We start from the raw sequence: 24,632 nt of genomic DNA, 5'->3' as shown, positions 1-24,632 counted from the left end.
CTTGTACAAAATATGAATTGGGTTTTAATTTTGCTGGGGAGATGTCCTTTAATTGTAGCTTGCTTGCTTTTTTTTCTGAAGTCATTAAGTAAAAATCCTCTAGTGTTATTGGACTGGGTCCATACAAAGCTAGGCTGCTTGATCAACCTACTATGCACCCCTCAGTCCTAATCCTGATTACATTTGCCTTAGCTGATCTCTCTGAAGCCAACCCACTTCAGTGTCCTTAGATGCTTGCGTACTTCAGTGTTTTAAAAAAAAAAAACAAACCAGTAAAGTGCTGTTGCCCTTGCTGCTCTGTTTTCAGGAAAGTTCAAATATGAGAAGAGGCAAAACTTTATATAAGAATCGTTTTGTCAATCTTTTGTTTTGCAATCAAGTAAGTTAATGACAATTCAGAGACTGCTAATATATTCACCTACTGCTACTATTTTGATCAGCTACAAGTTGAAATTCTTACAGGCTGTGAGCAGTCTTGGAATGTAAAATAACTTTTTGTTGTGAGAGGAAGTGTCTTTGTAACTGTAAAAATAGCAATCCTCTGACATCCCAGAACTGTTGATTTACCTTTTGCCTCACAACTAAGTGCTAGCCTGTTGCTGAGGGTGAAAAAGAAATGTTTGCGCTCCCCAAAAAAAGTGTGAGCAATATAGTCTCTGAGGAGCAGGGACTGATTGCCTGTGTGGTCGCACAGCAGCTTTCATCACCAATGGATCTAGCTGTCAACTGGAGCTACTGCGGTATAAAGCAGTAATAGTAATAACGGTAATGCAAATACCAGCCTTGGGTGTAACAGGGCAGATCCTGAGCGAGGAAAAATGGGTGTAGCTCTCAGGGCACGGCAGGGAGGATTTAATACGGTGCCTCTAGGGTTGTTGTGAGCACAGGGAACAGGCAGTCTTTTCAGAGTGCTTTTTGGTCCTATGCTGTGCACCCTGAGTTTTTGTCAGGATCAAAGTTCCGGATAGGTACACAGCTCATTCCAGCAAGAAACGCTGTCCTCCTGGCTGGCTGGCTACCACCTCCCATCTTTCTGGAAGAAGCAAGTTACAACTCCCTTCTTTTGAGATGTACTGAAGAAGGGAGAGGCTTTTTGTATCTCTTCCTTTACCACTATCGGCAGATACTAGCAGAGAAGTAGGAGAAAAAGCATATAACTAAGATGAAAACAAATTAATTGTTCCATTGTTTTTATAGCCCTTTATATACTGACATTCAGATAACACTGCATATCTGAGAACAGGCCAACCTTTACAATCACCCATTAGGAGTCTTTGTCTTGGCCTGTAATAAACAATTTCTGAGGGATTCTCCTCGCCTGTCCTTTTAGTTTAGCTCAATGGGCACTTCATCTACTGAAACTTTTCTGCTTCTATAAAACAAACTTACCTTTAAAGACACTCTGATGGGAACTTGAGAAAGTCTTTTGAACTGTTGACTGCTCAGATGCCAATTATTGCTACGATGTGCTGCTTTTATATCTCTGAAATTACTTGATGATTCCTTTACTTATGTTGACAAGAAGAGCTCTAGGCCCTTCTTATTAGTCCCTCTTTACTCTGAAATAGGGCCTGTGGTTTCAGTCATGATTCATCCCAGTAGGCTGTACCGCTTTCTGCCTTGATTATAGCCATTTTAACAGTAGCTAGAGGGAGAGAGAGAGATGCTTCTCCTACAATTAGGGAGCTCAAGCAAAATTACATTATCATCCTTTATCAAGGGTTTTGGTTTGACAAAACGAAGAGCAGATGTAGGAGATTTAAACTTCATTTTCTGTTGCAATACAAAAAAAAGAAAAAAGCTTTTGAGAAATTCAGGCAAGATATGTTAAAACAAAAGGAGTAGAACAAATAATGTAGTCCTGTGGTGAAACTGTAATTTAACATTTTAATAAGTTGAATGGTAATTTAGGACATACATATCTGCTGCACCACAGTGTAGGAAGTATAAGAAAAGGAGACAAAATATGAGACCCCTCAGTGGTAGTTCCTTACAACTTAATCTTCATCTACCAAAATTTGAATGTCAAATGTCCCTGGTGACTGAAGGGAATTTGTGAAATAAAGTGGAAGCTTGTAAAATTAAATAAACTGTAGCTAGCATAGGAGTCAAAATAGTGAGACAAATTTCTGAGGAAACTAAAGGAAAAGAGAGGATAAAGCTGCTTGATGTTGGGTTAGCCTTTGTGAACTCTGCCTGGGCAAATTCCAGATGATGGAAGCTGTAATAGAATCAGTTTCTTCTCATAGTTCAAATGTGTCTAGAATGATATTTTAAAATCCCACAGATGTTTTGCAAACAGAGAAATTGGAAAAATAAGTTTTAATTTTATTTTTTAAGTTAAGGAGGGTTTTAGAGTCCCTTGCTAAACTTAAAAATCTGTAAGCCTTGTGTGACGTCCCCTCTGAATCCTTGGGGAACAAAAGTTCTACCATTGCGATGAGTGTATGTTTTCTAATTAAAATCAAACGTAAAGCAAATCCGCATAAAATAGGCTAAAAGGCAGCAAAGATGGCCTTTAATATCAAAGATAAATTTGGGAAAAAGATAGAGAAATTTTTACCTAACAAGATTGAACAGCCTGGATTATAAATCACTGATCTCATTTCCAGGACTAATAGCAAGAACTGAGTAACTGAGGATATAACTGACTTTTTTAAACATGGTTGAGAATTGTGTGGGGTCAGTGGTCTGCTCAAGAAATCGAAAAAACATAGAAGGATCTATTTATGAGTGAATAGTAGAAATGCCTATCTTTTTAATATATATATTGCACATGCCTGACTCTCGCATTTATATAAAGATGCAATATTATCCATGCAGGGAGATAACTAGAACGTGAAGGAAGACAAGGAAGAGGAGAGTAGCCTTGTACTGAAGGGTACGTTATCTGAGGTTACACAAAACCTGGTGGAAGGGTGGGTTATAGTGCACAGTTCCTCTCCATGCCAACAAGAGTGAAGTGGCCAAGTTTGGTTCAGATCTTACAGGGAAGTTCTGTGCAGCTCCCGGAGGGTCTTACCAGAACAATCCAGTCTCTCCCTCTGAGCTTAAATTTTTTATGAAGTCTAGAAGATAATAAAAGTGTTCAAATTATGAGAAAAAAAAAGGTCTATATTCTGTTATTTTAATTTTTTTAAATTGCCTAGTATTTTCTGGGTTACTTTCACTATTCTATTTTATTATTCTCCTACAAGTGATATTCTCTTGCCATATTACCTGCATTTAGAGTTAGTTTTTAATTTTACTAAGAAAACCAAGTCTGAACTAAGAGCAGATCTATAAAGCCAGAAGTAAGTAGGTAAGTGCAAATTCTGTAGTTAACTTACCTATGCATTGAAGTCTCTGATGCCAGATAGTTTCTCACAGAAATTCGTGTTACTGATGTCCAGCTGAGATACAGTGAGTAGAAGGAATGGACTTTTAACTTCAAATATCAGGTGAGCTTACACTCCCAGCAAAAAAAAAGGTATGCATTTGCATTTAAAATTAAATAAGATATTGAGGAAAGCTATATATACTATCAGGGATTAACACCGTATAACAGTATTTCATACTAACCATAATTAAGTCTTCTGAATATATCCTATATTAGCAATGTTCCACTTAACAGAAGTCTTAAGACAAAACTTTCAGAAAGAGCAACAGTATGACAGGTCTGGTAACTGAAATCCAAAGTTATCTGTAATCATTTATCTCAGGAAATTACCGACGTAGTATGCACTTGTTCACTAATATGTGTACGGATTACTTTACTGAGTGAAATGTATGTAAAATTAACTCTTCTGTCCATTAAAATAGCAGAATCTTACTCTGATTAAAACCACAGTGATATCAGTCATCAAATGTCTGGAATTTGCTATTTTCTATATGCAAGTTAAAAAGCTATTTTGTATTTGAATATTGATACATATAAAATAAAATAATTTCTTTAAATGTGGAATACCATCTCTGATGTGTCATTTCTATAGCATTTAGGTTTGCTACCCCAAAATAGAAAATGGGCTATATTTAGTTTTACAGATTTATCAATTAGTGGTATCTCAGTTTCTTCTGTATCAATAAATAAATTTGCCTAATCATTATGACTAATTAGATCAAATCAGGCAGCTTTAGTGTTGTTCATTATCTACACTGGACCCAAATGTCCAAACTCCTGTGATAAAATTAGCGTCTCTGATACTCCACTGTGACCACAACTAGAGAAAGGCAGTAGGTAGCAAAAGCGGAACTGCTAAGCATGCCCACATAAGAATGTCACACTTAGGTAACAGAGTGTCCCTCAGGTCAGCCTACGATAAGAGCAAAGTCAAACAAGGCTGAATCCTTGATGTTTTGTGTTTTAAGTATCTGAAAATTGTTCACGACCAGCCTCGACCTACAAGACCTCAAATGATCATATGAGCAAGGCAATAAATTGGTGGTAACTTGCCCTGAGGCCCATGTTGTAGTTGTGATGTTGTGAAAGTTACATCTAGTGTTAGCCTGTACACCTAGATCTGCCTACTTGTTCAGGCTTCACAGACGGGAAAATTTTATATTTGCTTGTACCGAAGGGGAGCTATGGTGGCTGAATGGGCATGGCTGAAAGGCTCTGCGTCGTATCAGTGCGGTCAAGTGGAGATGCACGGGAATACCATGCCATCAGGAGAGCCGGGGAACCACTTGCTTTCCAGAACTCCACACCTGAGCAAGATTTTGGCAATGCCAACAGTTTGTAGCTCCGCAGTATTTGCCAAACATCCAGGACGTGGCCTCCTGTCATGGGACAAACTGATTCACCTTCCTGACAGAAATCAGAAATGGAATGTAGCGGGCATAGCAGAAAACCGTTTGTGTAGGAAAAGACACTCCAAAAATTATGATATCCAGAGGAATGGACGGCAGCTTTCGCAAAGTCGACATGCTTCAACTTGGACTAGCACAATTTTACAGCCAGGCCATACAAAAGCAAACTTTCAAGTCATGTCAAGTGCCCAGGAATACCAAAAAGAAGAAAAAAAGTGTAAAGGTAACTGGCATTATTATGCAGAGCACAACAAACGCTGTATTGAAAAAAAAAACAAACCAACAAACCTAGGTTGTTATATCTTTGTTTATGGTCAGGGGTTTGGCCATTGGTAAAAACATTATTATGTGGGGGGTGTTTTCTTGTTACCATTTTTTTTAATTGTAATTATTTTTTTTCCCTGCAGGGACAATTTGATGATTTTTAGTATTCCTTTTTATTCAATTTAATAGCTTTGTGAAGAGCCCTGATGACAATGTGATGAGTACTTACTGGGGTTTTATGTGTGATACCTCATATAAAATAATATCTGTTCCTTTAGCCCTTTAAAAATTTTATTTGTCTCTCTCTCCGTGGTCTTGATAAGCTGATCAAAAATCTTTTCTGAACCTGGCCTTTTTAAATAAAGCATATCCTTGATATGTTAAAAATGCAAAGGCGAACGAACGCATTCTTTTACTGCTTTCAGGGTGTTCATCTCTCACCTGTGACTGTGTTGTTTGCTTTTCCTTCTTTCTTACTATTAACCATCCCCAAAGCCTCAGTAAGTGCACATACAGAACTCAAATAAATGAAACTTCTTGTTATGAATATTTGCCTCAGTAGTCAGGAGAATTAACTGTTTTCTTTCACATAGCTTTTTTGTTCACATCAGCACAGCATTGAAGGAATTCCTTTTAAGAATCACAGTTGCTTAGGTATTAGAACAAATTTAGTGCTTAAGTTATTTTTACTCCTTTTTAAACTGTGATAAATAGTTCTTCATTGTTCTTCGCCTAAAAAATAATTACTGCATATTTGGAGGGAGGGACTACAAGTTGTTTTCTTTTACTTAAGTCTTGCATCACTCTAGGAAGAAAGATTACAGTGTCAGGAAGGATATCACCTCATGAAAAAGTTAAACTGGTCTAAGTACCTGATTTCTTTAGATTTAGTTGCTCTTTACCTCAGAATGCCTCTTTGCTAACAGATGTCAGGTGTTGATCGCTTTAACGTCTTACTAAGGGCTGTCAGGAGGCTGCCAAACCCAGACAGTCCCACCCAAGAGTCTTTTAATTATGTTGGGTCAAGCTGCATTAGCCGGCTTTCTGCTCAGTTTTATTTTCGAACAAATGGAACTTTTTACCTTAAAGTTTTGATGTGGAGTTGGGGTAGGGAATGACTCCAAAAAGGTACATGTTTTAAGTATTGGCAGTTACTTTCTCAACAGATAAGCTGTGTCATTAACTGATGTCTGCTAGCAGGGTCTTCCAATTATGAGATACGGGGAGACTTAACAAATTGGGTTGTCTGGGTCACAGGTCTATAATTACTCTTAGCAATATTTGCTCAGAGACCATCCTAAAAGTTGTCAAACACTATTCAAGAATTTTGTTAGCCAGTTTGTTGGCAAACCGTGTGCTACTACCTACATGTGTCATGAACAGTGCAAGGAAATAGCGCAACAAAAAGAACGAACGAACCCTGGAAGATTCTTGATCATGAAAGAGCAAGCTCCATTCTCTTTAACCAAATTTATTCAAGGTGTCAAATATTTTCAGGGAGAACTGGATTTGTAGTGAATCTGAACATTTAAATATAAACTATGACATTCTTTGTTATCCAAACAGACTAATGAGTCTGAAGTGTTTCGATAAAAGGCACATCACACTGGCATTTTATGAGTCACATACAAATTTAGTGGCATGTCATAATTGAGGCACAGCAGGTTTTGTGAGAGAAGCAGTTTTAGAGAAAGAACTAACTTAATACATGTTGAGAAAAGAGGTGTGCTATTGTGTAAATAAGCTCTTCCTCAGGTTTAAACCAGGAGCAGCTAGTTTGAAGCTTGCTGCATCTGTTGCAAACCCAAATAAATTATTTTACGCCAGAAAGCTTTAGCTCTTTTCCCCTCAACTGTATCACTTGCTGTAATAAATATAGTGTAGACAAAATGTCAATTTTAATGTCTTTGATTCCACTGACACATGCTCCAGGAACCGTCAATTGCTATTATAACTTTACAGCACTAGAATTCCATAGTTCTACATACTTTATGCTTTAGTCACAAGTAGAGTTTTCAAAATAAGATAAATACTATATAGAGGTCATTTTCTGTTCTTGTAAGTGCTCAGCATTATTTTGGATTCTGATGCTTGAGGTTTTCTTTCTTAGTTTAATCTGTAATACTACTGTCCATGAGGGTTGGAACTGATGTGATAATCTGATATGTAGATTCCTCAAACAATAAGTTTGCATAGTTATATTTCTGAGGTATCATTTTGAGTCTCTGATCGTAGGGCATAAAGTGAATGAATAGGGTAGTGCAAATATATACATTAAAGAGAGGTGGTAACTCATCATGTGGGGACAGAGATAGCTGTATCTGACAAATGATGTGTGTTGCAAAAGCCACATCAGTACTTCTGCTCAAAAGCTGATACAGTTTTCAGTATATTGTCTTTATGACATGAAAAGACAGGGACTGTCTGGGATATGTTCCATTTTATGTGGCGTGAATCCTGAAGGTGCAGATTTGCCTTCTCCTTGAAGAGCAGTGATCTAATTTTTTTTTCCCCCCATAACCATCATCGGAAGTGGCCGAGAGAATGCAGGCAATGAGAAAATCTATAAATAGGAAATATAACAGTTATTTTGTAACCTGTAAAAATACGTATTCTAAAACTAGGAGCTCATAATTCGAGTGTGCATAACTGTTAAGAGTTTAGAAAGGTATGTTTAATTCTTGAAACTGCATGTTCAAATGTGCAAAACTTTTTGACCACATACTGCATTTTGATTCGTCTGTATGCATAGAGCGTGAACACAACCAATGTAAGATCCTTCCATGTGGTCCTTCAGAAGCGGCTCTCTGCCCTGACTAATTTGAACGCTCTGCAATACTCCCCACATACTGACACTGCTGAATCTTTTAGAAGTGGTGTGTAGGGGCCCTAACTGCCGCACTGAGGTAGCCAGGGCTCTAGACCAGGGGTGCACAGTTTGAAGACGGTCAGGAGAATATGACTCTTGCAGGTAATATGCCACCTGCACATTCCCCCAGGTAGCGGAGGCAGACAACAAGAGTGGATTGTGCTGAATGACACTTCTTTTTTGTGTCGGGGATCTCGGTTGGTTGGGGCGTTCCGTCGGGAGGATCATCCACGGGAATACTGTCTTGCCTTAACATTTCCGTGGGTTCATTTTGGTGGTTTTTGTAGCTGAGTTAAGTCACAAGAGAAGTGCCAGCTTAGTGGGGCATTTGATTGTTCATAATGAAAAGTTTTAGTCAGAGTTTTTAAAACAGGAGTCGATGAAGAGCTGCATGGTCTATTTTAAGGCAGTCTCTCCTGCAGACACCTCCTTTCAGGCATTCTCCGCCTGACTTCTGCCCACCCAGTGTAACATCACCGACTGCACTACACTTACTTCTGATTTACACCAGGGTGAGTATTTCAGAACCTCCGGGGCATTCAAGACTCATGTTCAGCAAGTAATTTCTGCCTTTTTTAATACAATGAACTGACACCTCAGACTGTGAAGAGTTCGAACTTTGGATCCTCTTCTGCCGCAGTATCAAAGTTTCTGTTTTATCACTGGCCTGTTTGCTCGCACTGGAGTTTTTATTCCGCTAGTCATTGATTTCCATGTGTTCAGATAATCAGACACTTGTGAACTAGTAAAATTCCAAGTGCGATACTACATTGCTGAAGGCAATGGAAGCTCAACATGACATGATTTAAAGACTTCAATATTCAAATCAGAATACAAGACAAAGAGAAGTTGTTAATACTAGTTTCCACTCCACTTTCAGACTTCTGATAAACACCCCGTCTGACTGTCTTTTATCAGATGATTTAATTCAAAATGGTACATGAAAGGGACCTACAGGATTGGACCCTAAGAGTTTAAAATGAAAATATTTTAGGAATATTTCAGTTTTAATAGGGATGTTAAATCTTTGCAGTGTTTTTTGAACTGATTTGTTTCCAAGGGAACAACAATCTGCAGCGCTACAAACCTCTTTAATGTTAGCACATTACAGGTAAGGAACTCCATTCCCTGGCAGTTTATCATTCTTTTTTTTTGTCAGAAAAGGCGCTCATCCATTTTTCTTTTTGTCCTCATTCTTCACAGTTTGCAGTATTACAGTAATTCTGACAGAAGTAGTACATATGACAGACTTCTAAGCAGTATTGACATAGCACTAGAAAATAAAAAATGTTTGAGGGATTTATTTTGGAACAGAAAGTAAGTCACAGGCTGTGCCACGTCGAGATACCGTATCCTCAGGTGCCATCCTGGCTGGGACAGCTCTGTCTACACACAGTCTCAGTTCTGTTTAGTTTTTAGTAACAAACATAAATCAAATCGGCAGGGGGGAAGAACAAGAGAAGAGAAAATTCATAGGAATTTTGACTCATCTGGCAAAACAAATCCACATGGGGAAAAATTCCCACTAAGAATTTAAAGCCTAGTTCTCCAAAGCTTTTCTGGGTGGTGTAAAAGTATCTAGGTATTCTGCTCTGCTAACCTGTAAAATACAGCTTCACCTCTGTGCAAGCTCTCACATAAATTCCTGTTAGCTGCACAGGAGATCATTTTGTGGTAAATGAACAACCCACGTATTGCACTTGTGGAATGTTTTCTTTCCGCGGAGTGTGGAGAAGTAAGCTCGGCAGGTTGTATGTGTTACATTTGTATGTATTACCAACCGATCACATAAATGGGTACGGTTTGGGGGTTTCTGTGTAAACAACTATTGCAGAGTTTCTTGGGAAACATGGGCATGTTTTTATGAAGTGCTGAACATCCATTCTTGAAAAATCGAATCTTGCCTAAGACGTGCTTTTTATCACAGACAAAATGACTGTTTGTACAATCTAGATCATGGGCCTGAGCTAAAATGAAAATTAACTTTTATTGTGTGCTTATTCACATTGTATTTCGCAATGCTATTTCTTGAGTTAGATCTTTGGTTAAAACCAGCATGGAGAATGAGGGTTCATTTGTGGTTTACTTCTGGGATTTCAGTAACTATTAGTGCTCTTAATGAAGTGAGATGTTAGTTTAAATTATCAGAGTTTTAGCAGAATAAGCTCATTTTGGAAGCAGCTTCATTGACTTCAGTAGAATTGGTTTTGATAGAGTTCATTTTGACATACCAAATGTATTATTATTTTCTGAGCAAGTTAATAAGAAATGTGTGCGAAAGATGCTTCTTTTATAGTTAGAGGGAAAAAAAATAAAAAATCCAAGCATGAATTTTAACTTCTCTGATCCTCAGAAACACTTACCCTGAACTCTGTTAGCCTGCACATTAGATACTAATTGGCAACGCTTCTTATTTAGATAGGTTAGTTATGGTTGTATGTTGGAAGGGAGAACATTTCTCCGTCGGCTCTTTGCATTAGACTGAAACATTAAACAATATCGGATAGGGAGAAATATGTATATGTCATGCCCAGTTCTTACCTATTTCACTGAACTTTTGAGGACCATTTAGGTGTATGTTCGTCAAGGTTGTTAGATGTATACTTAAGATCTTAGATGAAAAAGGGCCAACCTACATGGTAATTTTGGCAATGCTGTAGATTGTTTAAAATGAGTGAAATAAGAAAACTAAGACCTCATTATCAAATCAGTACTAATTCTGTTTCCTAATAATAAGAGCAGACATTAAAGCGGGATACCATCTTCTTACTGACTTCACAAGTTTTACCATATTTTAGCTGTGCTGTAAAGAAAAAACATATATTGCCTAGTAAAAACCAAATAGCTAATATAAGTTAAGAATAAAATAATTTCTTTTAGATCAAAAAGAATGGCTGATTAAACAAGGTATATTAACTGTATTGAGGTTTGGGGTGCATTAAGCAATTACAAGATCGTACAGTTTTTGTTGTAGTGGCATTGACATGTTCATAGCTCATAGGTGAGGCAAAACGAGCAAAAAACCCTCCTTACTCTACTCAGTCTGTTGTCGAAAAAGATACACTTCTAAAAGTACTTCATTACTGAAACATAAAAGATAACAAAGCAGAATAGTAAAGCGATTAGCTTATTGATAATATTTAAGCAGTGTTCTTTTTGCTGATTTTATTATTTTGAAGTTTCCCACCTGTTGAACTCAATAGAAATTACCTCCCCAAATCACTGAAATTTAGAAAAGCTGCTTTCCCATAAATGCATTACCAGGCAGTGGGGGGGGATTTATGTATGTGTGGAAGGCTGGAGAGATTCATGCATGTAATTCTGTAAAACAAAATCAATAACGCTGATGACAGATTAAGTTGCTAAATTTTGTAAAACTAGACTACTGCTTGGGTCATCAGCACAGCACTATTGGATTTTCTATGGTTTAATGCTGAAAAACAGGATTATTGATTTTAGGATTTTCAGCGTATCCCCTCTGGGAGTTCTTAAGCAGTCTTTATAATGCTTCACACTTAAGTTGACAACTGCAGTGACATAACTGTGTCCTCGCCTTAGTAATCATTTTCTAATCATATTGGAAAAGGCTGGAAATGGTTTATAAAATGATTATTCCAGAGAAACCGGGGAACAGGAGGGTTGTCGGGATGTCGCTTCTTTGTCTGGTGGTCATTGCTACCTGCCTGCCATCTTCCCTTGGAATTAACTTACAGTCACAGATTAAGACCTTTGACTGTCATAAATCTGCTTCCCAATATGTTTGACTGGCAGGGGAGTTCACAAGCCGCCCCAATATAAATAGGATTTTAGCACATCAGGTGCTGCTCCAAAGTAAAACGGGCTGTTTTGCAGTCGACTTTGTTGGTGTATATTCATTGCTCCTCTCCCGTTCCATGTGTATGCATGCCTGCGTGTGTATGCATGTGTGTGTGTACGTAAAGTAGAAACTGAGATAGGGTAACAAAATGAACTACTGTATGCAAGAAATATATGAAGTGCACCCAGCTGCCGGTAGCAATTGCTACATGCAGTCCTCTGATTATTGCACATACATCGAAGATAATCAGGGTTACAGCAGTTGTGATGCTCAGGTCCTGCACAGTAACAACATATATATGGAACAGGCCTGGGCGGTGAATCAGCCTTATACCTGTAGTTACCCTGGAAACGTGTTTAAAAGCGAGTACTCTGACATGGACATGGCCCTGAATCAGTACAACCAACCTGAATATTTCACCGAAGAAAAACCTACTTTTTCTCAAGTGCAGTCGCCATCGTACTCTCAGAAGAAAGGTAGGGGCAATTTATTTAAATAAGAAAAAAAAAATAATCTCTGTTTTTGTTTTTGTTTTGCTTTAAACTTACAGTTGCATCAGTTGGCTCAGATACATCTTTGAATGTGAAGGCTGCCTGTTCAAAATTGAAAGCAGCAGTAACATAGGTTGCTAGGTGATTGTAAGGTTTTCTGTGAGCGATGAGGATTTCCAAGCACTTTTTCTTAATCTGTAAAAGACATTTGCAAATATATTGCTTGTTTTCTGCTTTTTGGGGCTATTAAATTAATTTGCTATTCACCAGTGAGCTAGATAAGAAAGTTTCTCTTCTGAAATGTCGTCATTATATATTCTGCATCTTAAAGCTGTGTTTCTGGTTACATACAAACCATTTGTGTGAGTCCTCGTTATCAGTAAATGTGAACTCTGTTTACTCAGCAACTCGGGCAAAATATTTTGAAAATAGAACTCTAAATATGCGTGGGAAAACGATTACGTTTAATAGAGTTACTGTCTCTTAAGTGAAAACCATGTAGTTTCTGATTATGCAAAGCAAAAAAGACTGAAAATTCAAGAACATATCTGTGCAAGAAAGACTATTCTGCATCCAAAAAGTTGATCTAATCAATATGTTTGTGAAAGATAATCAGAGTGCAATATCTGCTCCCTCAGGGTTAAATCATTGCCTGTTTTTAGAATTTATTGTTTTGCTTTCAAGTAAGCAAAGCAGATTCAAAAAGAGCCCAAAATACCGACAAACACTTGGAAATGTTTTCAGTGTTATTTGTTCTGCACTCAGACAAGCAAACTGACGCATACAGAGTATACGTTCTCTGTGTTTCTTTAAAATCACATTATTAAAGAATAAAAATACACAGTCTGTTGCACCAACATAATGTCCTTTTTCTATTAAGACCAGATTTTCTGTATGCAGTTATCCGAAACCCAGATGAATCTGATGTAACTAGGTAGATAGAGAAAACACCATTTACTACTTTTAAAGTGGCTTTGTAGTAAAAAGTAGACTGTTTAATCTTATTAACTACATGGAAAACTGAGATATTTTCCTTTGTGCAGGCAATATTCATTAGCACTTGGTGCAATAAATCTGTATGTTCGGTAGAAAAATGTCTTAGTTTTATACTTTGAACAGCATTGTATTTCATAATAAAGGAAATATTTTTTAAAATCTTGTTCTAGGAAGCTGTAAGAACACAATCAAATTGTAGACTAAATGTAGTTGTGGATGATGCATGTTTTTGTATTGTGCAACATTTAAAATGCTTTTTAGGGCTGTTTATCTGCTATTGGGTTTTAACTAATGAATTCGTAATTCTTTGTAGACTTCCCACAGGTGACGTCTGCTCTGTTTAAAGTTTTTGTACTTGTTTGGTTGAAGGAATACAGAGTTGTTTTTATAATCTGCTTGTCTGCCCTTGTTTTCTACTACCTCAGTTTCACTGAGAAATGGCAGTGAACTTTGGGGGAAGCCGGCTCTCAAGCAGGCTTTTAATTGCTCATTCACGGAGGCTGAGCAACGTGCTTTGGGATTCTTTAGAGCCTTATTACTGTGATAATCAATAAAAAGTTGCCTCCCTTCTGTCAAACCTTTGCAAATGCTGAGTTTGTTACGCAGAAGAGATCTAAGCTGTGTGGGACATCTGCATCTTCTCCTTTTTTTTTTTTTTTTTTTTTTTTTTTTTTTTTTTTTTTTTTTTTTTTTTTTTTTTTTTTTTTTTTTTTTTTTTTTTTTTTTTTTTTTTTTTTTTTTTTTTTTTTTTTTTTTTTTTTTTTTTTTTTTTTTTTTTTTTTTTTTTTTTTTTTTTTTTTTTTTTTTTTTTTTTTTTTTTTTTTTTTTTTTTTTTTTTTTTTTTTTTTTTTTTTTTTTAATTTCCATCTTTTAACCAAGCTATCGTAAAACTAACGACTCTTTTAATCCTGTCCTAAGAACAGAAGGCTCTACACAGGGCATGTGTGTCTGTATTGATCCAGAATTGATTTTGGGGGGGACGAGGGAGTTTGTTAGAGAAGCCTTGGTAATAGCCCATTAAAGCAAAATTAAGTGCCTAAGCAGGTGTTCATGAGGAGTCTTGATTGTTGCAGTTGGTATTTCTGTTAGTTCCCTGAAATTTGTAGTAATCTCAGTAATATGCCGTTCGAATCAGATTGTACTTTACAGTAGCACATGGAGTCTTTTCCTATCAAATTTTTTGCTAGGTATTAAATAGTTAAAGTCTTCTTTTCCCTCTGGGAAGAAAAAAACATCAACATTTTACATGCTGAAAAAATTATCATTTATGAAGGGGAGTTTAATTACTTCTCTATATGTCACTTTAAAAGAATTCAGAAAATATCTTTAAAAAACAAGAACCAAAGACCCCAACAATGTGTCACTAAAGGAAAAAAAATAAGTATTTAGAAAGTATAGCCAGTTATTCTAAAATATAAGAAAGCACTTAAGCTGCTCCAGTTATTACAGTACATTAAAAACTATTATTTCCTGATTATCTGTCACAAATTCTGATGAAAGACTTGAATTTTAAAGAAGAAAATTGTGCTCCAGAAAATCAAGGGGTGGAGGTGTGCTTTTAGCTTTGCATCTGCTTGTTGCTCTGTTATCTTTTGTGCTGTAGTGTACGCTGTTAAAAGGTAGCAGCACAATATTCGTGCAAGAGTTTACTGTTTTATTAAGGAAGCCCTTTTGGACCTGATCCTACCGTAGGAGACAGGCAGCCAGACACGCTTTGTTTTCTACGTGAGTCTGTGAAATCTGATGAGCAGAACAGGGCTCGCCATCGTGAGAACGAGGTTCTATTCCCAGTTCTGTCCTGGAGAGCTTAAATTGGAATATTTTTCCCCTCTTACGGTGCCACCGGCCGTGGTGAGCTCGGAGCACTGCACGCTGGACGGGTGATGCTCCGGGGCAGCCCGTGCCACCCTCCCCTTCTGCAGGTAGACAAAAGCATCCCTCACACCGCCCGTACAGTGAGGAGGAGTACCCAGTGACAGGGTAGAGTTAGTGCAGTCAGGAAAATACAAAAGAAATATGTACAGAGGTCCGGAAACCTCAGTATCCCCACGTTTGGTGTGTGCGCGGTGTTCTGGCCATTTGGACAGCGTGGGAAATAGGTCTGCAAAGTTAAAACCGGGATGAGAGTTGGCTTTCACGTCCCTTTGCACAGTCATTTCCCGGACAAAGTTAAGGAAGGATGCCCGCAGGTGTCTATGAAGTTAGGCTTTAACTTCAGGCTCTGTGCAGGCGGACCAGAAGTAATCAGAGGCTGCCCCCCAAACCAAGGGCTTGCAGGTGGGAATTCTTCAGTCGGGCTGTAGCAGTGCCGGCTCCTCAGCCCGGCGTCTCGCCTTGCTTCCCAGACACAAGGTGAGGTTAATGCCGCCTTTTTAAGGGCTCTTGGTGTGGTGGGAGAATGGGGCTTTGAAAGTTATTATTGTTGTTATTATTATAACTGTAATTGTCATTATTATTCCCCTTTATATTTTCTCAGGCAATTTACATGCAGCTGAGAATGCGTACTGTATGACTGCTAGAGTATGCCACTGAATTAGTCCAAACTGAGTTCTCAGCGGTGTGAAAACATTAGGGTACTTTCTGAATAGCTAAGAAAATGCAGCGTGGAGGTTATGTCAAAATGTCTTCTCATCAGTGCAGAGAGTATATGTGCATATAATCAATTTACAAAAACACCGAGCATTTGTCATCTTGGCCTTTGCAGCAGAGCAGCTCCCAGTATGTTAACAGTTATTTTGGGCTTAAAAATGATTAATTTTGCTCTTCACCACCCATCTAAGGAGATAGCACTGATCAGAAAAAATGCATCTTATTCAGCAAATCATTCTGCATTTGGAATTACATGTTTCTTTTTTAATAAAAATGTCAGTGGAAAAGGTGTTTTCAGCTCCTTTACTGTAACCCTTCCACAACCAAACGAAGGATGGGAAAGGGAACTAAGTCATACTTTGCTTTTGCATCAGCAGTAAAACTGATGTTCGGTGAGGCTTAGATTTCTAAACAAGTAAGTTACTTGTGATACTAAGCTATGGTCTCTAAAAACATTTAAATAATTTGGGGGAAAAAAATTGCGTGGTCTGACTCTTACAGTAGTGCATTTTATACCTGCAGTTGGTAATGGATGCAAGTACGGTACCGATCACAGCAGTTTAAGTGATAACACAGTTTGGGCTAAAATGTTTTCAGCACATCTGTGCAAAATGCACTACTGTTGATATGGTTTCTGACTCAGCCCAAAGAACAGGGTTAATCCATAGAAAAGTCATTGAGGGAAAAGAAGCTATAAAAAATGTTCCAAATTCTATCTTTGCAGAATCTCCTGCCAAATTTTAGTAATTCCCGCAATCAAAGAATGTCAACAAAGATCAAAATTCTGGACAAGCAAGGCGGTTAGCTGACAAGAAGTGTGTAAATTTGTTTAACAACATTCTCGGTGCTTCCAAGCTCAATGGAGAAATAAGCAATTTTTCTCAGTGGGAGCAATTTAAAGAAAGTGGGAAACAAGGATCAGTGTATCAACCCAGCCTTTCAGATCAATATTGATAATAGCACAAACAAGAATGGAGTATGCTTTTTCTCACTCAGCTGTATGCTTTCTCCGATAAACACTCTATTTAAGCTTTTTATACACAAGCGTATCAAGAATGATATCTGGATGGTTCTTTTAATTTTTTCTAATTTGCAAAGAGTTACAGTGTGACTATGGAATCAGTAGAACAGCAGTATGAATTTTCTTTTCAGTTCTAATACAGTTGGGGATTCTCAAGGTAGTAATTAATTTCATCTTTTTCATTTTCATACTGCAGTGTCTAGTAAGTGAATGCGAGCTTACTGATAAGTCCTGAACTCCTCATTTTAGTGAGTGGTCTCTAGTCACGGAAACCATACCAGATGGGAGAAAGAAAGATTTCAGGGAATATATTTAACACATGACTCTGCCAGTGTACGGTGAAAATCAAAATACTGAATAATGGTCTTAAAACACAAGTGTCCTTGTGCAATAGCAAAAAATGGCTTTTTCTGCTTGCAAGGTATAAGCCTATGGTGGATCAGAAACAAGCTAATGAGGAACATCTGGTGCACAGACATAGTTTGTTTGCATCGATGTCACTCATATCCCTGTGTGGTAGTCAAATACGGTTTGGGTCCTAGAATTTTTTTAAGGTGTGGTTTAATCCCTAAGCCAATATTTCGTCATCTGTACAGAGAGAGACCTGGAGATGTAAAGTCTGTGCAACGATACTTCAACAAAACTGAAATCGGTTCGTTACTTTTCTCAAAACAAGCTTTTTTTTTAATGTGTGCCAGGTACAGAGGGAAAAAACAGTATCATTTTTCAGGGGTTGTTTTCATTTAAGTAGCTTTTCTTTGCCTTGTTGCGGGGGGCGGAGTCAAGAATAGCCACCGAGTGTCTCATTAGCGTCTCTCCAATCTGTTACACTGTGCAGGGTCACATATACTGCTTTAAGGTATCATTCCTGCAAACGGTAATTTGAGAGTGTAGGCATACAGTATTAATGAAACAGAGTACCTCAGATGACTGCATAGGTTAGCAGATCTCGTTCTGACCTTACGGCTGCTGGGGCAAACTCTGCGCGTTTTCCTGTTGAAGGGAATTGTTTCTTGCCATACCTCTACAAAGCTGCAGTTACATTTTAAAAGATACTGTAAATCACCATCAAGATTGGTTATAATGGATTATACAACCTATTCTTCTAGATAGAGGCAACTGGTCCTGCTGAGTACTCAGCCTTGCCAAGGCAGTAAGATTAGGCGGACTGGCAGGTGGGAGTCTGGGGAGCAAAGGAGTTACTTCAGGCTGCAGGGGAGACACCAGACATGGCAGGTCAAGGTCATTCATTGGTGTTCTCCGCTCAAAGCAAAGATCCAAGGTGGGTATTGGGATGAACAATGTCAAGTCATACTTGACAGATAAAGTTAACTTTAAGGATCACATTATGGTGCGTGAGGATGCTATAACACACCAGACAGAGGCTTGAAAGACCACGGAACCATACCGGTTATTATTGTACAGTTCAATGAGATTGGTGTTGCTTTTGAATGGTTCCCCTTAGCTATTTACTTAGTAGTTTTTGACCAAGAAATACAGGATGAAATATGAACACCAGAAATAGGAGCCTACCCAATGTTCCCATGAGATTTGTCATCATTCTTCTTTCATAAGAGAGCACGTGGGTTATTCTGTCCAGACAGCACCTGCTTCTTCCACGCAGGAGTTTTTAATTTTGGTTCAGAGTTATTAAACACATAAGATGCCAAAGTACTTGCTGATGTGAGAGGCAAGTCCCTGTTAGTCTGCCCCTCCTCTGTTTTCCCCAAGTGCTGCAAGGAGTGAGAGAAGTCTGTTGCTCTGCTTCTTCTTCAAACCATCCAACACACAACTCCGCTGCCATCCACGGCTTCCCCAGGTATCTCCATTGCACTATTCATAGCTTCCATGCAGGTACCAACTTTAGAAAAACACCGTTGAATTCCCTCCTGCTGATCCTGTTTCTAACTCTGAGTAGCAGCACAAATGCACTGAGACTGCTTATCTGCACGTCTTACAAATGAAATTGCAGTGAATTTATACAGAGGTCACACTGGGTACTTGAAACTACTAGAAATTATTTACAGTGGACATTACAGTTTGTACGAACTGAATGTAGGTCCCCTTATTCCTCTTGGCATAATGTCTGTTTGTCTGAATTATATCTTTTTAAAACACTGCTGAAGGTCCAATTTTCTTACTTTCTGACCCCATTAGCTGTTGGAACGAGGGTTAAAAATTTACAAAAGTGTGGATATCACTCTCAGATTTGTAACAGAAAGAAAAAAGGTATTTATTGCACACTTCTATTGCCAGTGATTTCTTGGGATAAGTTTTCTATCCATGTTTCCTGTTGAATCAGTAGAAGAGTTCAAAGTATGTGCTTACCTTGTGACATGGGCACAGTCCTGGAAAAGTGATGAACATAACATTTAACATTTAAGTAGCTTAAATAGCTGGCACTTAACACTTCCGATACAGCAAAATTGGGAATGTGGTTGGATGCAAGGATGCCGTTTTTAATTTCTGACTAGGAGTGTCTGTGGGAAATTTGTCTTTTCTGCTAGATTGGAGACTGTTTCCTGGGTTAGATAAAGTTACGAAACCAAGGAGATGGACACCAGTGGTTACATGTGCAAGCTACTGTATATATTTAAGAAAGCGGTTTAGACAAGTGGTCTCCTGCTCCTCCAGTAGAACAAAGCTGCCATTACATGAGCAGTACTAACCAGATTATATACTTAATGAAATATCAAGGCATTTAATTCAGAAGTAATTCTTGAGGAAGCAAACCAGGGATACTGAATTTTAGAGGACATAGTCTATGCTACGCTAAGTCTGCGTTTCATGAATAGCAGTAACCAGCAATAACAAGAATCCATTAACCTTTACGAGAAATTTAGTGGAAAATTCTGCATCCCTTTGCTGACTCTGCTGCCTCCTCTATCAGCTCCGTGTTGTGTGTGTGTTGCATGTGCAGAGGCAGGTGTGAGCAAAAGGGGGGCAGGATGGAGATAATAGCCTCTGCTAATCCCCCACTGGCATAATGTCCATTAGGAGTCAGTGATGTAAATTAGAGTTGAAACCCCGCTGTCTCTCTTCCCTCAAGGTCACAGAACCAGCTCCACATGTCCACCAGCCTTTATCCAAACGCAACTTGTTCACAGTGGAGAAATACAACCTGAATGTAAATCTGATCTTTTGCCATATTACAGACTGGTGTGATACATCAGTAAGATCTCTGCTCATTCCCCGACTCCCCTTTCAGATGACAGTAGGAGTATTGGCAAACCTGAGATGCAGGTACCCGGGCATGGCTTCAGAGTGCTCCTGCTTCCCAGCATTGCAGAAAAGGGATGTATGTTCCTCTATAATTTGAGGTTCTCATAATTATGCTCAAACTAGACATACAAAGTAGACCGTACAAATACTTTCTGCCTTCTTCTTTACTTTCTCCTAATCCACTCACCAGCCCCCAGAAAGTTCAATTATTTTCAGCTCAGTTATTTTCAAGTATTTTCTCTCTGATTTGGGCTTTTCTGTCTGGAGAACCTCTGGCAAGTGCAGCCCTAGGAAGGCACTTTCATTTAAGCTGTCTGTTACTGAGCTGACCCTCTGGCATGTTAGTCACAGGAAGATGACGGCCAACCCCTTCGCAGCATCTTCCAACAGCCTTCTGCTGCCCTGAGTCTTGTTGCTGGTTGCTGTCCGTGAGCCTGTGGTGTGCTGAGTCCCTGCGCTGTACCAAGCCATACTGGTTTGAGGGCTGCACAAAGACAACAAGCTTGGAGTCCAGTCTAACGTGTGATGCTACAGATGGGTTCAGCGAGCCAGCGGCAAGGGATAATGTTACAGGCAGCCACATCCAAAGGACTCTCCCTCATTGCACTCATAATTTGCGCTCAGCCAGTTGGCAGGTGATGCAAAACTGGGAGGAGTGGCTGGTGCACCAGATGGGTGTGCTGCCTTTCAGAGCAACCTCAGCAGGCTGGAGAAATGGGATGAGAGGAATCTCTTGAAGTTCATCAAAGGGAAATGCCAAATCCTGCACCGGGGGAGGAATAATAAATGCAGCAGTATGGGCTGGGTGCCAACTGGCTGGAAAGCACTTTGCTGAGAAGTACTTGGGGGTTCCTGGTGGACATCAAGATGAACATGAGCCAGCAGTGTATACTTGAGGCAAGAAGGTCAACGGCATCCTGGTCTGGATTAGGAAGATCATCACCAGCAGGTCAAGGAGGGTGGTCCTTCCTCTCTGCTCAGTTCTGGTGGAACACATCTGCAGTGTCGGGTTCAGTTCTGGGCTCCCCAGTACAAGAAAGACAGGGACATACTGGAGTGAGTCCAGCAAAGGGCCACAAAGATGATGAAGAAACAGCGTCTGTTGTACGAGGAGAGGCTGAGAGAGTTGGGACTGTTCAGCCTGGAGCAGAGAAGGCTCAGGGAGGTCTTATCAGTGTGTATAAATACCTGATCCCCCAGGCAGAAGACAGAGCCAGACTCTTCTTAGTGGTGCCCAGTGACAGGACAAGAGGCAACGGGCACAAACAGAAACACAGGGAATTCCATCTGAACACAAGAAAATAACCTTTTCACTGAGAGGGTGACCGAGCACTGGCACAGGTTGCCCATGGAGGTTGTGGAGTCTCCATCCTTGAAGATTCAAAAGCGTCTTATCAGTGTGTATAAATACCTGATCCCCCAGGCAGAAGACAGAGCCAGACTCTTCTTAGTGGTGCCCAGTGACAGGACAAGAGGCAACGGGCACAAACAGAAACACAGGGAATTCCATCTGAACACAAGAAAATAACCTTTTCACTGAGAGGGTGACCGAGCACTGGCACAGGTTGCCCATGGAGGTTGTGGAGTCTCCATCCTTGAAGATATTCAAAAGCTGTCTGGACACAGTCCTGGGCTACAGGCTCTAGGTGTCCCTGCTGGAGCAGGGAGGCTGGACAAGATGACCTCCAGAGGTGCCTTCCAACCTCAGCCATCCTGGGCTTCTGTGAAATATTTACGACACTTTAATAATCTTACGCGGTTACACAAATAGCTGCACTTTCCTCTCTCCCCTCCAAGTGAATCTGAGATCTCTATGTTACATCCTTACAGAGAGATTTTTCAGAAGGAAAAGTTATGTACCATAACTCCATTAATTTTGAGTCATGGGAACACTTATTTTGAAAGGTTTGTGTTTTACGCTGTTTCAAAGTTCTCTTTAGTTTAGAATTACTTTTTGGTTGCCATCAGAATTGTTTTGGTTATGTTATCAAAACAAAAGTCATTGTGGGAAAAGAACCAAGCATTGCCAATGTTTTTCATAGCAGTAATATTTGATTGCACTTGTTGGGTGTCTGGTAAGCCACTTCAGAAGAGAAAATGTCATTCTAACGCATGCACGTACACACACACACATATTTGAGTGCCCACGTATTTTGCCCTAAATTCAGGCTATATTAAATGTTCCTGCGGAACACGCCCAGGTGAGGTATGTTCAATACTGCTTGGGCTGTCTGTTGCTGGTACTTCTCTAACCACACCTGTGGAGCTGTTTTGAAACAAACAATCTCTCAGTAAATATTTCTTACGACCAGGTCCCTGACTCACCCTGCAACCTGGAGTCTCATCTTCAGTATACACGTATATCGGGTTTTTTGTGAAACAGAAAAGAGAAATATACTGTATATCTCGCTGTTATTTATTTTTTCACATCAAAGCTTTTGAGGTAAAAATAAAGATATTTATTTTTCTGAGGTAGTATTTCACTCAGGAGAGAGCAATCATGTTTTGACTTCTCCCTCTTGACCAGTAGATGCTGAAACAGTCTGAAAGGTAGAAGATATTCTAGACTATGTTTACATAAGTCTGTAACATAGTATGAGCTTTTTATTCAGGAAATTCAGTGAGTTCGGAAGTATGGGGCTGGTAGACAAGATCTGCAATGGATTTTAATATGTTTTTATATCAAATGTATCATATCATTTTATATCGAGTTTACATGCCACATCCTCTTTTTCTTTACAGGGTATATACCCAGTTACTTAGACAAGGATGAGCTATGTGTAGTATGTGGGGACAAAGCCACCGGATATCATTATCGCTGCATCACTTGCGAAGGTTGCAAGGTAAATGGCAGAGTGGGAAAGTGGGAATCAGAAATAGCTCTCCAGCTCCTCCATTATACAGACTTCCTGAACTGTGCTGTCAAATTAAACAAAGACAGATTAGAAGCGAATAAGAACATCCAGTACTGATGATAAGCCCTATCTGGCTATGCCGCTGCTCTTCATATGCATAAGGAATAGAGTTGGTTTTTGCAGTGTTTGCTTCTGAAAAGAAAACGAGAAATTTAGATTTTTGTTGTTGCTGTTTAACTGTTAGCTTTTACATTTCCATTTTTTAATGTTTCTTTGGCCGTGTTCTCAGCCAGCGTACATCAGCACACTCCCAGCACCTCCAGTGAAGCTGTTTATGCAATAGCTGAGATTCTGCCTATGGCCATGAAGAGTCTGTAGCGATTAACAGTGTTCCAGTGCCTCTCATCGTCACTGCGAAGAAGCAAAAATCAAAATCCCTTCCACATGCTCATACAACAGTAACATCCATCACTTTGGGAAGCATTGACACCCAGTTAAACAGTTTCAAAAAAATTTTGGCTTCTTTAATTTAAGCACATTGAAATGTGCTTTCAGCCCTAAATTGCATCTCCAGAGCTACATGCAAAATTAAAAAAAGAGATTGCTTTGGGCAAGTAAATAAAAGAAAAAATTGAGTAACACAATCAGGCACATCTTACATGATTTCACTGCCATAAATTTGCCTGAATAGCTTGAGATTCTGTAGGAAAGCTATTCTTTCCTGCAGAAAATAAAAAATTATTATGTTTTTCTAAACAAATGGGACCACACATGTCATGGACTGGTGTCATGGGACTAAGCCACAAAAGTCGTATTCTGTTCATCCCCAAAGTCTGGAATATTTGGATCTGAGATTTTGGGTTTGGATTGGCTTTAGAGCTCTCCATCACCCTAACTCTTGTGTTGAAGTAGTTCCTTCAGTTGTACAGCATTGCCCTAAGTTACATTTATGAAATGCAGAAAGACCTAAATATCCTATGTATAGCAGGTTCATGGTAATATTCATAATGGTTTTATACACATATATACATAATATGTATGAAAAAATATTTATATCTGAAAAAAACTGGTACTGAACAAGTGATTCTGACACATTTGCATCCCATATACCAGATGATAACAATACATAAAATGTATGAATATGACTTAATTCAGATATAATGAGAAGTAAGCGACATTGTGGCATTATGAAGTATCTTTTGCTCCCAGCTGAACAGCTATCTCTCTCGCCAGCTTTCCTACTAAGGTTTTTGTTACTCCAACTGAAATATTTCTTTTTATGCCTACCAGCTATTTTAAAGATACAGCATACAAAATCTACTTTTATCTTCAGATACAGTTCCTCTGTCTGATGTACAATTTAAAATAATGCTTATGTGCACAAGGAACTGAGCTAACGATTTGCAAAAAGTAATTAATTTCTTTCTCCTACTTATAGTTGGCTTACAACAGACCATTTTGTTTTGTTTCGTTTTGATTTGTTGTTGTTCTTGCAAATGTATTCATTGTACAAGGTGGGTTTTTTTGTGTGGACAATTTCAACCCATGCTTTGGAGGATCTGCATACACACTTGAAGTTGTATGATTTACCAGCAAAGTTATATGTAATCAATTCTCAAGGAATTTGACATTTACTAGTTGCTTCCACTCAAAATCGCTTTAATTTTGTAACAGCATTAATCAGGGCTGACAGCCAAAAATTTGCTTTGGCAAGTGCTTT

General features: G+C 38.9%; 1 protein-coding gene across 4 annotated transcripts in view; it reads left to right on the top strand.

The window, feature by feature from the left end:
• THRB (thyroid hormone receptor beta) overlaps nt 1–24,632 on the top strand; it is a 47,827-nt gene that overhangs the window by 8,595 nt on the left and 14,600 nt on the right. Inside the window, exons 1-2 of one of the 4 annotated variants that reach the window (XM_009288612.1) lie at nt 4,966–5,011; nt 22,800–22,900. In XM_009288612.1, the coding sequence (XP_009286887.1) occupies nt 4,966–5,011; nt 22,800–22,900 (147 nt within the window). Of the gene's footprint in view, nt 1–4,965; nt 5,012–11,868; nt 12,215–21,735; nt 21,749–22,799; nt 22,901–24,632 lie in introns of those variants that run through there. The other 3 variants (XM_009288611.1, XM_019474474.1, XM_009288613.1) reach the window with 3 other exon arrangements.

Source organism: Aptenodytes forsteri, unplaced genomic scaffold (genome assembly GCF_000699145.1).
Source record: "Aptenodytes forsteri isolate BGI_AS27 unplaced genomic scaffold, ASM69914v1 Scaffold9, whole genome shotgun sequence".
Taxonomy (NCBI): domain Eukaryota; kingdom Metazoa; phylum Chordata; class Aves; order Sphenisciformes; family Spheniscidae; genus Aptenodytes; species Aptenodytes forsteri.
This window is presented reverse-complemented; position numbering and strand designations above follow the sequence as displayed.